Source organism: Hypanus sabinus, chromosome 12 (genome assembly GCF_030144855.1).
Source record: "Hypanus sabinus isolate sHypSab1 chromosome 12, sHypSab1.hap1, whole genome shotgun sequence".
Lineage (NCBI taxonomy): Eukaryota > Metazoa > Chordata > Chondrichthyes > Myliobatiformes > Dasyatidae > Hypanus > Hypanus sabinus.
The window spans coordinates 97,265,266-97,279,075 of NC_082717.1; the positions used below are offsets into that span (position 1 = coordinate 97,265,266).

At 38.9% G+C, this 13,810-nt stretch overlaps 1 protein-coding gene across 1 annotated transcript in view; it reads left to right on the forward strand.

Moving 5' to 3' along the window:
- The window catches only part of psmb1 (proteasome 20S subunit beta 1), a 43,724-nt gene that overhangs the window by 11,316 nt on the left and 18,598 nt on the right, over positions 1 to 13,810 (forward strand). Inside the window, exons 2-3 of the mRNA XM_059986515.1 lie at positions 423 to 530; positions 1,686 to 1,767. Coding sequence (XP_059842498.1) covers positions 423 to 530; positions 1,686 to 1,767 — 190 coding nt within the window. The remainder of the gene's footprint in view (positions 1 to 422; positions 531 to 1,685; positions 1,768 to 13,810) is intronic.

Sequence of the window (13,810 nt, forward strand, 5' to 3'; positions counted from 1 at the left end):
TGACAAGGATATTTTTAAAACTGCAAAGTAATTTAAAAGTAATGTAAATTGGGTAGAAATACTTCAAAAATAAAAACATAACTAAAATAACTTGCCTTCTCCTTTGCTTGACCTCTATTGAAAACAATAGTAGCAATGATTCTGTGCTGGGAAAAGCTACTAATTTTATAACTGGTTACACATTGTTTAATTTTTCCACAGGGCAGTCTGTGGTACTCTAAATTAATGTAAGGTGCTATTTAAATTCACTAGATACTCATTAAAGCAAATGAATCCTGCAGGTACTGTTTGCAGTGTGGGTATGTGGGGAAAAAAGCATTGACTTTAAAGAAGTAATGAACATTAATAATTGTTTCTTTTCTTTCTCTTTGGAATGCTAATTTTGACATTTTCTTCCATCCACTCTTGTTTCATCACTAAAGAACTGTGCTGGCCTTAGCTGGGGAAGACTTTTCCATTGTTGCTTCAGATACACGACTGAGTGAGGGTTATTCCATTCACAGCCGAGACTCATCCAAGTGCTACAAATTGTAAGTCTAAAAATGTGCATGTCAACTAATAGTTCACGGTGAATGTTATTTTGACTTTCTTTTTCAATGGCTTTGGAGTATTTTTGAAACTAATAATGGGTTAATTTCCAACAATTGTATTCGCATGTACCTTATGTATTAGCTGTTAAATGAAAGCTGTTGTAATGTGCCAGAGAGACAATGAAGCTAGTGGGTACAGAAGTGTTTTATTCAACAAAAGCTAGCAGTAGACATCATATTGAGACCCTTTTAGGGGGAGAGTCCACACTCCAGACACCCAGAATGGATATTAATCAGTATTGTCTGATTGTCAATTAACATGCCCACAGTTCCAGGAAACTATCGCCCAGGGTTGCATTTTAAATTTAATCTACAACCCACTTTCAGGTCTAAAGATTGGTTGCTGATGTTAATATTTGCTATATACCCTAATTCCAGAATAAATAGCTTGGCTGATGAAAGGCAGTAAACAACCCAGTTTCACAGGTTTGGCCATCTTGTATTCCATTAGGGGGTATTGGATATGATGTTGGGTATTTTGCTTTGACCTTTTGCACCAGATTAAGATTTCTTTCAGGGACTCTGCTTTGGTCCATTATAATCATTAATGATTCTGCAGATGCTGGAAATGAACACACATAATATGTGGAGGAACTCAGCAGGTGAGGCACCAGGCCGCACCTATGGAGAGGGATAAATAAACGAGTAGATATTTCAGGCCAAGATCAAAACCTCAAGTCCAAGTCCTAGTCCAAAACCTCAACCGTTTCTCCATAGATGCTACTTGACCTGCTGAGTTCCTCCAGCATTTGGTGTGTGTTGTTCTTGTCATTATGTTTTTCAAAGTAAAGACTAGGTCCTAGCTTCATAGTCTGAGCTGTGTCATCACATTTTAAATTGCCTGCTTCTCTTCTTGGACCTCTGCAGTTACCTTTGTGTGTAAAGGTTCCTCACTGCGTAATTTCTCCTTTCTTGTATGTCACCATTAACTGTAGACTGCTTGTAATCTAATGAATGTCTATTAAGGTGGTAAACATGATGCAAAGTGTGCTTCCAACAGTGATCTAATCTCTCGTGATTAAGTACTTTGATTGCATTAGTATGGTATAACCTTTGCTGACCCTTTTTAATAAATTTTTAATAATTTATGATTAGGACAGACCAAACTGTGATTGGATGCACTGGATTCCATGGAGATTGTCTTACGCTGACAAAAATCATTGATGCAAGATTAAAGGTATAGACAGTCTTGTAAAGTGAAACTGTTACTTGTTCATAAATGCCAGGCTGCTTTGGGAATTGAGGATGGGAGTGGGAAATCATCACAGCATAATTTTACCTGTGTACCTTTTGGTGTAAGGTGAATTAGAAAAATAGAAAACCTATTGCACAAAACAGGCCCTTCGACCTACAAAGCTGTGCTGAACATATCCTTACCTTAGAAATTTACCTAGGGTTAGTTTTCCGAAGAGAGCCCTGACGCCCTCCAGAAGAGCTATAAGGTTTGGCTAACTTTAAAAATGTTGATAAGCTGAACTGATGCAAAAATGGACGGTGCTATACTTATCTCAAGAAATACTTACTATAATGTGGATTTTATATTACTCAATTATTTTTTATTCATTCATTCACTCCTTTTTCCCCACCTAAATGAGAGTATATATATGGGAGGAATACACATGGAAATCTTTTCTGTGTAATGGGTACAGATTTGTTCACTTACTTTTATGGGTACTGCAATGCGGGCCCTCAACTCACAAGTAAGAGGGATTATCCCCCACAGCTAGATGTTTCCTGTAGCTTAACCTAGGGTCATCTACCAGAGACCTCAGCCTTAGAATCACTCTTTCGTTGCCTTTTTTTAAATTATTCGTATTCCTTGGTTCTTATTTGTTCAGGGAGTAGATCGATTAACTTTTATGCTGCTAATTTAAATGATATATTGACAGATAAATACACATATATCCATATAGCAATTACAGCATGGAAACAGGCCATCTTGGCCCTTCTAGTCCGTGCCGAACACTTACTCTCACCTAGTCCCACCTAACTGCTCTCAGCTCCATTCCTTTCCTGTCCATATACCTATCCAAATTTTTTTTAAATGACAAAATCGAACCTGCCTCTACCACTTCCACTGGAAGCTCATTCCACACAGCTACCACTCTCTGAGTAAAGAAGATCCCCCTCGTGTTACCCCTGAACCTTTGCCCCTTAACTCTCAACTCATGCCCTCTTGTTTGAATCTCCCCTACTCTCAATGGAAAAAGCCTATCCACGTCAACTCTATCTATCCCCCTCATAATTTTAAATACCTCTATCAAGTCCCCCCTCAATCTTCTACGCTCCAAAGAATAAAGATCTAACTTGTTCAATTTCTCTCTGTAACTTAGTTGCTGAAACCCAGGTAACATTCTAGTAAATCTCTTCTGTACTCTCTCTATTTTGTAGACATCTTTCCTATAATTCTGTGACCAGAACTGTACACAATACTCCAAATTTGGCCTCACCAATGCCTTGTAAAATTTTAACATTACATCCCAACTCCTATACTCAATGCTCTGATTTATAAAGGCCAGCATTACCAAAAGCTTTCTTCACCACTCTATGCACACGAGATTCCACCTTCAGGGAACTATGCACCATTATTCCTAGATCACTCTGTTCTACTGCATTCTTCAATGCCCTACATGTATGTCCTATTTTGATTAGTCCGAACAAAATGTAGCACCTCACACTTATCAGCATTAAACTCCATCTGCCATCTTTCAGACCACTCTTCTAACTGGCCTAAATCTCTCTGCAAGCTCTGAAAACCTACTTCATTATCCACAACGCCACCTATCTTAGTATCATCTACATTCTTACTAATCCAGTTTACCACCCCATCATCCAGATCATTCATGTATACGACAAACAACATTGGACCCAGTACAGATCCCTGAGGCACACCACCAGTCACCGGTCTCCAACCTGACTAACAGTTATCCACCACTACTCTCTGGCATCTTCCATCTAGCCACTGTTGAATCCATTTCACTACTTCAATATTAATACATAACAATTGAACCTTCCAAACTAACCTTCCGTGCAGATCCTTGTCAAAGGCTTTACTAAAGTCCATATCGACAACATCCACTGCTTTACCCTCGTCAACTTTCCTAGTAACCTCTTCAAAAAATACAATAAGGTTTGTCAAACATGACCTTCCACGCACAAATCCATGTTAACTGTTCCTAATCAGACCCTGTCTATCCAGATAATTATGTATACCATCTCTAAGAATACTTTCCAGTAATTTACCCACCACTGACATTAAATTTACAGGCCTATAATTGCTAGGTTTACTCTTAGAACCCTTTTTAAACAATGGAACCACATGAGCCACATGCCAATCCTCTGGCACCATCCCCGTTTCTAATGACATTTGAAATATTCCTGTCAGAGCCCCTGCTATTTCTGCACTAACTTCCCTCAAGGTCCTAGAGAATATCCTGTCAGGACACGGAGACTTATCCACTTTTATATTCTTTAAAAGCACCGATACTTCCTTTTATTTAATCATCATCGTTTCCATAACTGCCCTACTTGTTTCCCTTACCTTACACAATTCAAAATCCTTCTCCTTAGTGAATACCGAAGAAAAAAAATAGTTCAAAATCTCCCCCATCTCTTTTGGCTCTGCACATAGCTGTCCACTCTTGATTCTCTATGGGACCAATTTTATCCCTCACTATCCCTTTGCTATTAATATAACTGTAGAAACCCTTTGGATTTATTTTCACCTTACTTGCCAAAGCAACCTCATATCTTTTAGCTTTTCTAATTTCTTTCTTAAAATTCTTTATATTCCTCGAGCACCTCATTTACTCCATGCTGCCTATATATATTGTAGATCTCTCTTTTTCCAAACCAAGTTTCCAATATCCCTTGAAAACCATGGCTCTATCAAATTTTTAACCTTGCCTTTCAACCTAACAGGAATATAAAGATTCTGTACCCTCAAAATTTCACCTTTAAATGACCTCCATTTCTCCATTACATCCTTCCCATAAAACAAATTGTCCCAATCAACTTCCTCTAAATCCTTTCGCATCTCCTCAAAGTTAGCCTTTCTCCAATCAGAAATCTCAACCGTGGGTCCAGTCTTATCCTTCTCCATAATTATATTGAAACTAATGGCATTGTGATCACTGGACCCGAAGTGCTCCCCAACACATACCTCCGTCACCTGACCTATTTCATTCCCTAACAGGAGATCCAACACTGCCCCTTCTCTAGTTGGTACCTCTATTGCTGCAAATAAGTATCCTGCACACATTTTACAAACTCCAAACCATCCAGCCCTTTTACAGCATGGGCTTCCCAGTCTATGTTTGGAAAATTAAAATCTCCCACAATCACAACGTTGTGCTTACTACAAATACCTGCTATCTCCTTACAAATTTGCTCCTCCAATTCTCGCTCCCCATTAGGTGGTCTATAATATACCCCTATAAGTGTTACTACACCTTTCGCATTCCTCAATTCTACCCAAATAGCCTCCCTGGATGAGCCCTCTAATCTATCCTGCCAAAGCAGCGCTGTAATATTTTCTCTGACAAGCAATGCAACACCTCCCCCTCTTGTCCCTCCAATTCTATCACACCTGAAGCAACGAAATCCAGGAATATTTAGTTGTGAATCATACCCCTCCTGCAACCATGTTTCACTAATAGCTACAACATCATATTTCCAGGTATCAATCCTTGCTCTAAGCTCATCCACCTTTCTTATAATGCTCTTACCATTAAAATAGATGCATTTAAGAAACCCTCCACCTCTTACTCTGTTTTTCCCTAATGGTACAAACAACTTTATTATCTTTTTCTTCCTTCTCCCCTACATCTTCGGTCTGAACGCTCCCCTTCTCTGTCCACTGCCTATCCTCCCTCACACACTGTCTACTAGCTTTCTCTATTTGTGAACTAACCCCTCTCCCCTAGTCTCTTCAAATTGATTCACACCCCCTCCCAACCATTCTAGTTTAAAGTCTCCCCAGTAGCCTTCGCAAATCTCCCCGCCAGGATATTGGTCCTCCTAGGATTCAAATGCAACCCATCCTTTTTGTACAGGTCACACCTGCCCCAAAAAAGGTCCCAATGATCCAGAAACTTGAATCCCTGCCCCCTGCTCCAATCCCTCAGCCACACATTTATCCTCCACCTCATTCCATTCCTACTCTCACTGTCACGTGGCACAGGCAGTAATCCCGAGATGATTACCTTTGCAGTCCTTCTCAACTCCCTGCCTAACTGCCTATATTCTCCTATCAAGACCTCTTCCCTTTTCCTACCTGTCATTGGTACCAATATGTACCACAACATCTGGCTCCTCACACTCCCACTTCAGGATATTTTGGGCGCAATCAGAAACATCCCGGACCCTGGCACCAGGGAGGCAAACTATCATCCAGGTCTCCTGACTGCGTCCACAGAATTGCCTGTCTGACCCCCTAACTATCGAGTACCCTATTGCTACTGCCTTCCTCTTCCGTTCCCTACCCTTCTGAGCTACAGGGTTGGACTCTGTGCCGGCGGCACGGCCACTGTTGCTTCTCCCAGGTAGTCTGTCTCCCCCAACAGTACTCAAACAGGAGTACTTATTGTCAAGGGGTGCAGCCACTGGGGGGCTCTCTAGTATCTGACTCTTCCCCTTCATTCTCCTAACCGTGACCCACCTCTCTGCCTCCTGTGGCCCCAGTGGGATTACCTGCCTGTAATTTCTCTCTATCAACTTCTCAGTCTCCCTGACCAGACAAAAGTCATCAAGCTGCAGCTCAGTGCACCTGACGCAGATGTGGACGTCCAGGAGGCTAGGAGACTCCAGGACCTCCCACATCCGACACCGAGAACAACAAGCTACCCTCTCATTCATACTTCCCCTTTCCTCAAATAACAGAAAAAATTAAAAACACAACCTACCTTGCCTTAAGCCCAAACTCTTAAGGCTTCACTCTGTTCCCGGCTCACTCCGCTGCCCGCTGTATAAGGCTGTGTCCCTTTTAAATCTTACGCACTTCACTGCCCGACGTCACACGCCTGCGCAGTCCCTCTTAACTCTGATGAGAAGAAAAAAAAATCAAAATGGCTCCCACCAGCACTCTTGCTCCGATTCTTAGTCTCCCTTATCCAAATTAAACCCAAATCAGGATTTCTGACCTTCTAAATCTTCCCTGCTTTACTGCCCGACATCACACGCCTGTGCAGTCCCGCCTCTCTTGACTCCAATGAGAAGAAGAAAAAATCAAATTGACTCCTGCTCCGATTCTCAGTCTTCCTTCTCCAAATTTCCACATGTAGTATAGCTAAGGACAAAGTAAAATTCATTTCTTTTAATGGCAATGGGCTGTTAAATCCAATCAAGTGTAGTAGAATTCTATCCAAAATGAAAAAAGAACAAGTCCATATAGTATATTTACAGGAAACTCACTTAAGTGATAATGAATATGGAAAACTAAAGCGAATGGGCTTCACTAATTTGTTTTTCTCCTCATGTAAATCAGGACATAGGAGAGGAGTTGCTATTCTTATCTCAAGCAAGCTAAATTTTGAAAAAGTATTCGAAGTGGGAGTTAAGGAGGTCAGATATATTCTGGTAAGGGGGAATATAGACGGAAATTCAGTTACTCTGTTGAATATATATAACCCCCCCCCCTCCCCCAGGAAGTGATATTGGTTTCTTTCAGAAAATTACTAATATTATGGTAACAGAAACAGAAGGTCTTCTGATATGTGGGGGAGACATAATTTACAATTACAACCAAAGTTAGACTCTTCCAATAGAAAAACCTATGAAACAAAATCCGTACATAAGAAAGTTAATATACTTTTTGAGGATGTTTCTCTAATAGATATATGGAGGGACCTTTTCCCCAACAGAAGGGATTACACTCATTATTCTGCCCCCCCCCCCCCCACTCTGTAAATACAAGAATGGACTATTTCATAACATTTGGAAAAGACAAATACAAAATAAACACCTATGGGATTGGGACAATAGATGTAAGTGACCATGCATCTATATATTTATTTGTTGATTATTGACCTGCAACCAAAGAATACTATTTGGAAACTAAATTCAAGTCTACTCAATGATCCCTACTTCAAGGAACAAATTAAAAAAGAAATTGGTCTTTACTTGAAATTCAATGATAATGGAGAGGTTTCACCTTCCATACTCTGAAGGCTGTTTTAAGAGGTTGGCACATGGCCTAGTGGATAAGGCATCGATCTATGATCTGAAGGTCACTGATTCGAGCCTCAGCTGAGGCAGCGTATTGTGTCCTTGAGCAAGGCACTCAACAACATACTGCCCTGCGATGGCACCGGTGCCAAGCTGCTTGGGTCCTAGTGCCCTTCCTTTGGAGAGGGGAAGGCTTGCAGCTTGGGCAACTGCTGGTCTCCCATACAACCCTGCCCATGCCTGTGCCCTGGAAACCTTCCAAAGCGCAAATCCATGGTCTCACGAGACTAACGGATGCCTATCATTATTATTAATATTATTATTATTGTTTTAAGAGGGAAAATTATAGTGCTATCTTCATATAAGAATATAATAAGGAATAAAATAGAGGAATTACAAAATAGGCTGAAGGAACTAAAAAAAACCAAATTGAATTTGGCACAGGATACGTTAGAGGAAAATTTAAGAATTAGGAATGAACTTAGTAGTTTGGCTACACAAGAAATCAGGAAAAATTTAATGTTTCTGAAACAGACGTTATGAAAGTGGATCTAAGTATAAAAATACTGGTGTGGAAATTGAAAAAAAGGGTAGTGGAAAATATAATTCATAGAATTAGGGATCCAAGAACAAAAATGATGAAAAATAAGCTAAGTGAAATTCAAGAAGCTTTTGAAGTGTTTTGCAAAACTTTGTATTCCAAAGTTCCAGGGGGAAGCATAACCCAAATTGACACCTTCCTGAATTCTCTAGAGTTATCCACTTTAAGCAAAGAACAAAATAGAACGGTGACTGCTGACGTAACTGAAGTTGAATTAAAAGCTGCAATTAGTAGGCAAGACACCAGGATCAGATGGGTATACAGCAGAGTGGTACAAAGAATTTAAAAATGAGTTAATTCCTGTCTTACTCCCGACATTGAACTGGGCTCAAAAAAAGGCACAGATGCCACCCAACTGGAAGGAAGCGATAATCTCAGCTATACCGAAAGAAAGCGAGGATAAAATGGAATGTGGGTTATTTAGACCAATATCGGTTCTTAATGTAGACTATAGGTTATTTACTCCATCATGGCCAAACGATTAGAAGTTTCTACCCATACTGATACATGAAGATCAGACAGGTTTTATACAACAACGCCAAACACAAGACAATATACGAAGGGCACTTCACATTATGGATCATATACACAAAAATAAAATCGAAGCAATAGTGATAAGCGTGGATGCTGAAAAGGCATTTGATTCGGTTAATTGGAATTTTCTTTACAGAGTTTTACATAGATTTGGTTTCCATGAAACAGTTATTAAAATTATACAGGCACTATATGACAACCCTACTGGTAGGATTAAAATTAATGGATATTTATCAAATAGTTTTACCCTAGAAAGGGGCACGAGATTGGGTTGTGCATGGTCACCGCTACTTTTCACATTGTATCTGGAACCATTAGCTCAATACATTAGACAAAATGGAGATATCAGGGGACAGAGCATAAATTGGCCTGTTACATGGATAACATTTTGATCTATCTAGGGCAACCAACATACTCTTTACCTAAATTGATGCAATCTTTTGAACAATATAGTCAATTATCAGGATACAAGTTCAACAGAGATAAAACCCAATTATTTTCATAGAACTATAGCCCAGCAAGAGAAATTGAAATTAGATATCCCTGGGCATGGCACACAGAGGCTTTCAAATATTTGGGCATCATTATGCCAAAAGATTTGGCAAAATTATCAATGCAATTATCAGCCTATATATAAAAAATTAAGGAAGATATGACAAGAAGGAACCTAATGCTTTTTTTTAAGTCTCAATTCAAGGATTGAATCTATTAAAATGAATATACTGCCCAGACTAATATATCTCTTTCAGACCCTACCAATAGACATTAATCAAAATCAATTCAATGAATGGAACAAAATGTTATCAAGATATATTTGGCAAGGTAACAGGCCTAGAGTTTGTCTCAAAGCTTTGCAATTAGCCAAGGAAAATGGGGGATGGGGCCTACCTTCTCTTAGAGATTATTATTTTGCAGCACAGTTGAGAGCTGTGATATGTTGGTGCAACCCATCATATGAATCTCAGTGGAAAAACATTGAGGAGGAGATACTTCCCATCCCCATACAGGCAATTTTGGCTGATAACAACCTACAAAGGTACATAAATACTATTGCTAACCCATGTGAAATGGACTCTTAAAATACGGAAAACTATTATAAAAGAATATAAACCAGAGGGAGATATTGCAGTTCTTAAATGACTCGGATATTAAGCCGAATAAACTGGATGCTAGATTTAAGGACTGGATAGCCAAAGGAATAACAGTTCTTTGCAATATAATGAAAGAAGGAACACTGTTCAGTTTTGAAATGCTTAAAGAGAAACACTTATTAGAAAAACAAGACTTCTATCGGTATTTACAGATGCGACAATATGTTAATAAGACACTTAAAAATGTAATCAAGCCAAGTACATGTTTGATAGAGTTATTTAGAAAATCATATAATTCAGATAACGGTAGTAGAATCATATCAAGCATGTATAAGGGTTTGTCAAATCTTAAAACACAATCGACTTCATACATTAAAACAAAATGGGAGAAGGAAGGAGGGATAATTATATCTGAGGAAGAATGGACAATAATATGGAGGTATCAATGGAAGTGTTGATACACTTGATGTTCCCAAAAATGGAAGGGAGTTTGGATGGAATAACTTGTTAAGACATTTTATTACATCCTCTCAGAAATCCCATTATGATAGCACCCTCCCTGTTTGCTGGAGAAATTGAGGAAATCAAAATGCAAACCATTATCATATTTTCTGGGAGTGCCCCGTTATCAAAGACTATTGGAGTGGGATACACAATGCTGTACAAGATATCTTTAAATGTGAAATACCCTTAGAAAATAAGACCATATATTTTGGGTATAAAACTCAAGAATGGTTGAAAAGAGATAAATATTTAATGAATATACTGCTGGTGGCTGGTTAAAAAGCCTCTTTACTAGGAAATGGTTATCACAGGAGAGCCCAACCTTAAATGCAAGGATGGAAATTATAATGGACATTTACAAAATGGAGAAGATACAGCATCTGTTAATCATAAGTTGGAACATTTTGATTCATACTGGGAAAAATGGTTTAACTACTTCAAATCTCATAGGCCTGATTTAATCCTCACAAATCAATGAATAGGTTGTAAAGAAAAAAATCACTTCCTACTTGTACATAGTTTTCTTCTTCCGCTTGTTCTTTCTTTCCTCTCTATAAGTGTACACCTCAGATAAATTTTATGTGGAGATTTGTGGCAAATATGACTATATGATATATATGTACAATATGAAATACATCTTATGGAAATATTTGATGATGAACTTCAATAAAAAATAAATTACGAGAAAAAAGAAATTACCTAGGGTTGTCCATAGCCCTCTATTTTTCTAAGTTCCATGTATCTATCCAGGGTCTCTTAAGAGACCATATTGTATCCACCTCCATTTCTGTCGCCGGCAGCCCATTCCATGCACTCACCACTTTTTTCATCATCAGTTTGTGGCCTGTGGAGTGGGCGATCGCAGCAAGGGTTGGAGTTCCTTGTGGAGTTTGCCAGTTTTAAGAAGTGAGTGGGACCTGCCTAGACTTCTCTGCAGAGCGGGAGATAGCTTAGGTTATTAGTAATTAGACAAGTGCCAATAAAAAGAAGTAAGGTGTATGCAGAGCAGCCATTGTGTGAGTGGGTCAGGGTAAGAGTGGGAGGCTTTGGCTCAAAAGGCTTGGTAAGAATAGGTGGAGGCTCTAATAAGTTTCAAGCAAACATTTTTTTCTTTATTTTACTACATATTACATTGCGAATGTGTCCATGGCCAGTGGTATGTTCTTTGTGGGTGATGCAGGAGCTCTGAGAGATCTGTCTCCTTTATAGCAACATCTGAACAAAGTGCATCCAGTTACAGGGAGGTAGTCACTCCTAAGCAGCTGGGTGACTGTCAGAAATAGGCAACCATTACAGAGTACCCTTGTGGCCATTTGACTGGGTCACTGACATTGAGTTTTGCTGGGTGACTTAGAAGGGATGGGGGAAAGAGGAGTGCAGTAGTGTCCAGGAATTTCATAATTACGGAGCAGACGGGAGATTCTGTGGACATGAAAGTGACACCCATATGTTATGTTGCCTCCTAGGTTCCAGGGTCAGGGATATCTTGGATTGGGTAGACAGGATTTCGCTCTACGGGGAGAGTGAATAGTTGGAACCAGTGACAGAGGTAGGAAAAGGTATGAGGTCCTGAAGAGAGAATATAGGGAGTTGGGTAGAAAGTTGAAAAGCAGGACCACTGGGACAGTAATCTCTGAATTGCTCCCCATGTCCCATGCTGGTGAGGGTAAGAATATGAAGATTTGGCAGATGAATGTGTGCCTGAGGTATTGGTGCATGGGACAGTTTCAGATTTCTGGATCATTAGGATCTCGTCTGGGGAATGTCTGACCTGTACAAAAAGAATAGATTACACCTGAACTTGAGGGGCACCAATATCCTTTTGGGCAGGTTTGTTAAAGCTGCTGGGGAGGGTTTAAACTAAGGTTAAGGATGGGCAGTTTGTATACAAATAGATGCAGTGTGTAGTGAGACTGAAAGGAAAGGCAGGTGACAGCAGAATTCCAGTGAGTGAAATGAGCTGCAGTTTAACGGGACAAAATCAAAAAGAGTAATAAATACAGGACTGATGATATATTTGAATGCACAAAGTATGTGGAATATGGTAGATCTTATAGCACAATTAGAGATTGGCAGGTTTGTGGGCATCACTGAGTTGTGGCTGAAAGGAGATTATAGTTGGGAGCTTAACACCAAGGATACCCATTATATTGAAATGCCAGGTAGCTAGGCAGAAGGGAGTGGGGTAGTTGTGTTGGTAGAAAATGAAATTAGGTCATTAGAAATGGGTAGCATACCCCTTCAATCAGACAAATGATTGCTTTTGTAACATTAATGGTCAGAAGGTCTATATTACAAAACTGGAAAGAAGTAAATCCTCCTACCACGTTCCAGTGGTTTTCTCAAACTATTTCTTATCTGAGCTTGGAAAAAATTAGAAGCACTATTTTTGACTCATCAATTAAATTTGAAGAAACTTGGGGACCGTTCATTCGACACTTTCATATGAATTAATTTGGCCTTTTCCAGACCTTCTTTCTGCTTATTCTTGTTCAGGTATGGAGTTCCAGAGTTTTTTGACACTATCATATACTTCTAAACTATTATTATTGCCCATGTTAGTTTAGTTTAGTGTTTTTTTTTCTCAATATATATTTTTCACATATTTTCAAATTTTTTCTTCTTTTGACGATTATTTTTGTTTTTTTTCATATATAATCATATGGACTTGATTGATTAATGTATTTTCTTTTGTCAATGTTTAATAGGATATTGTTATCTTATTATTAATGCGACTTCAAGTCTATTGTATTCATAATCTATTCATTATTATGTTATGTTTTTTTTATATGCATATATGAAACTCAATAAAAAGATTGAAAAAGAAAAAAAAATGGGTAGCATAGAATCAAAAAATGTAGAATTAAGAAACTATAATGGTAAAAGTACCATGATAGAAGTTGTATAGACGCTTCTGAATGAGGAAATGAGGAATCAGAATATGAATCAGGATATGAGGATCCTGAATCAGGATATGAGGAACTAATGTGAGATTTTTTTTAAAAAGCATGTAAAAAGGACAATGTTACAATAGTAGTGAAGAATTTCAAATACAGATAGATTGGGGAAAATCAGATTGGTGCTGGATCCTAAGAGAGGGAATTTGTAGAATGCCTATGAGATGCCTTTTTGTAAAGAGTGGCTTGTGGTTGAGCCCACTAGGAGAACAGCAATTCTAGATTGCATGTCATGCAATGAACTAGATTTGAATGGAGAGCTTAAGGTAAAGAAACTCTCGGGAGGCAGTGGTCTTAATATTATAGAATTCACCCTACAGTTTGAGAGGGAGAAGCTAAGGCAGATGTATCAGAATTACTGTGGAGTAA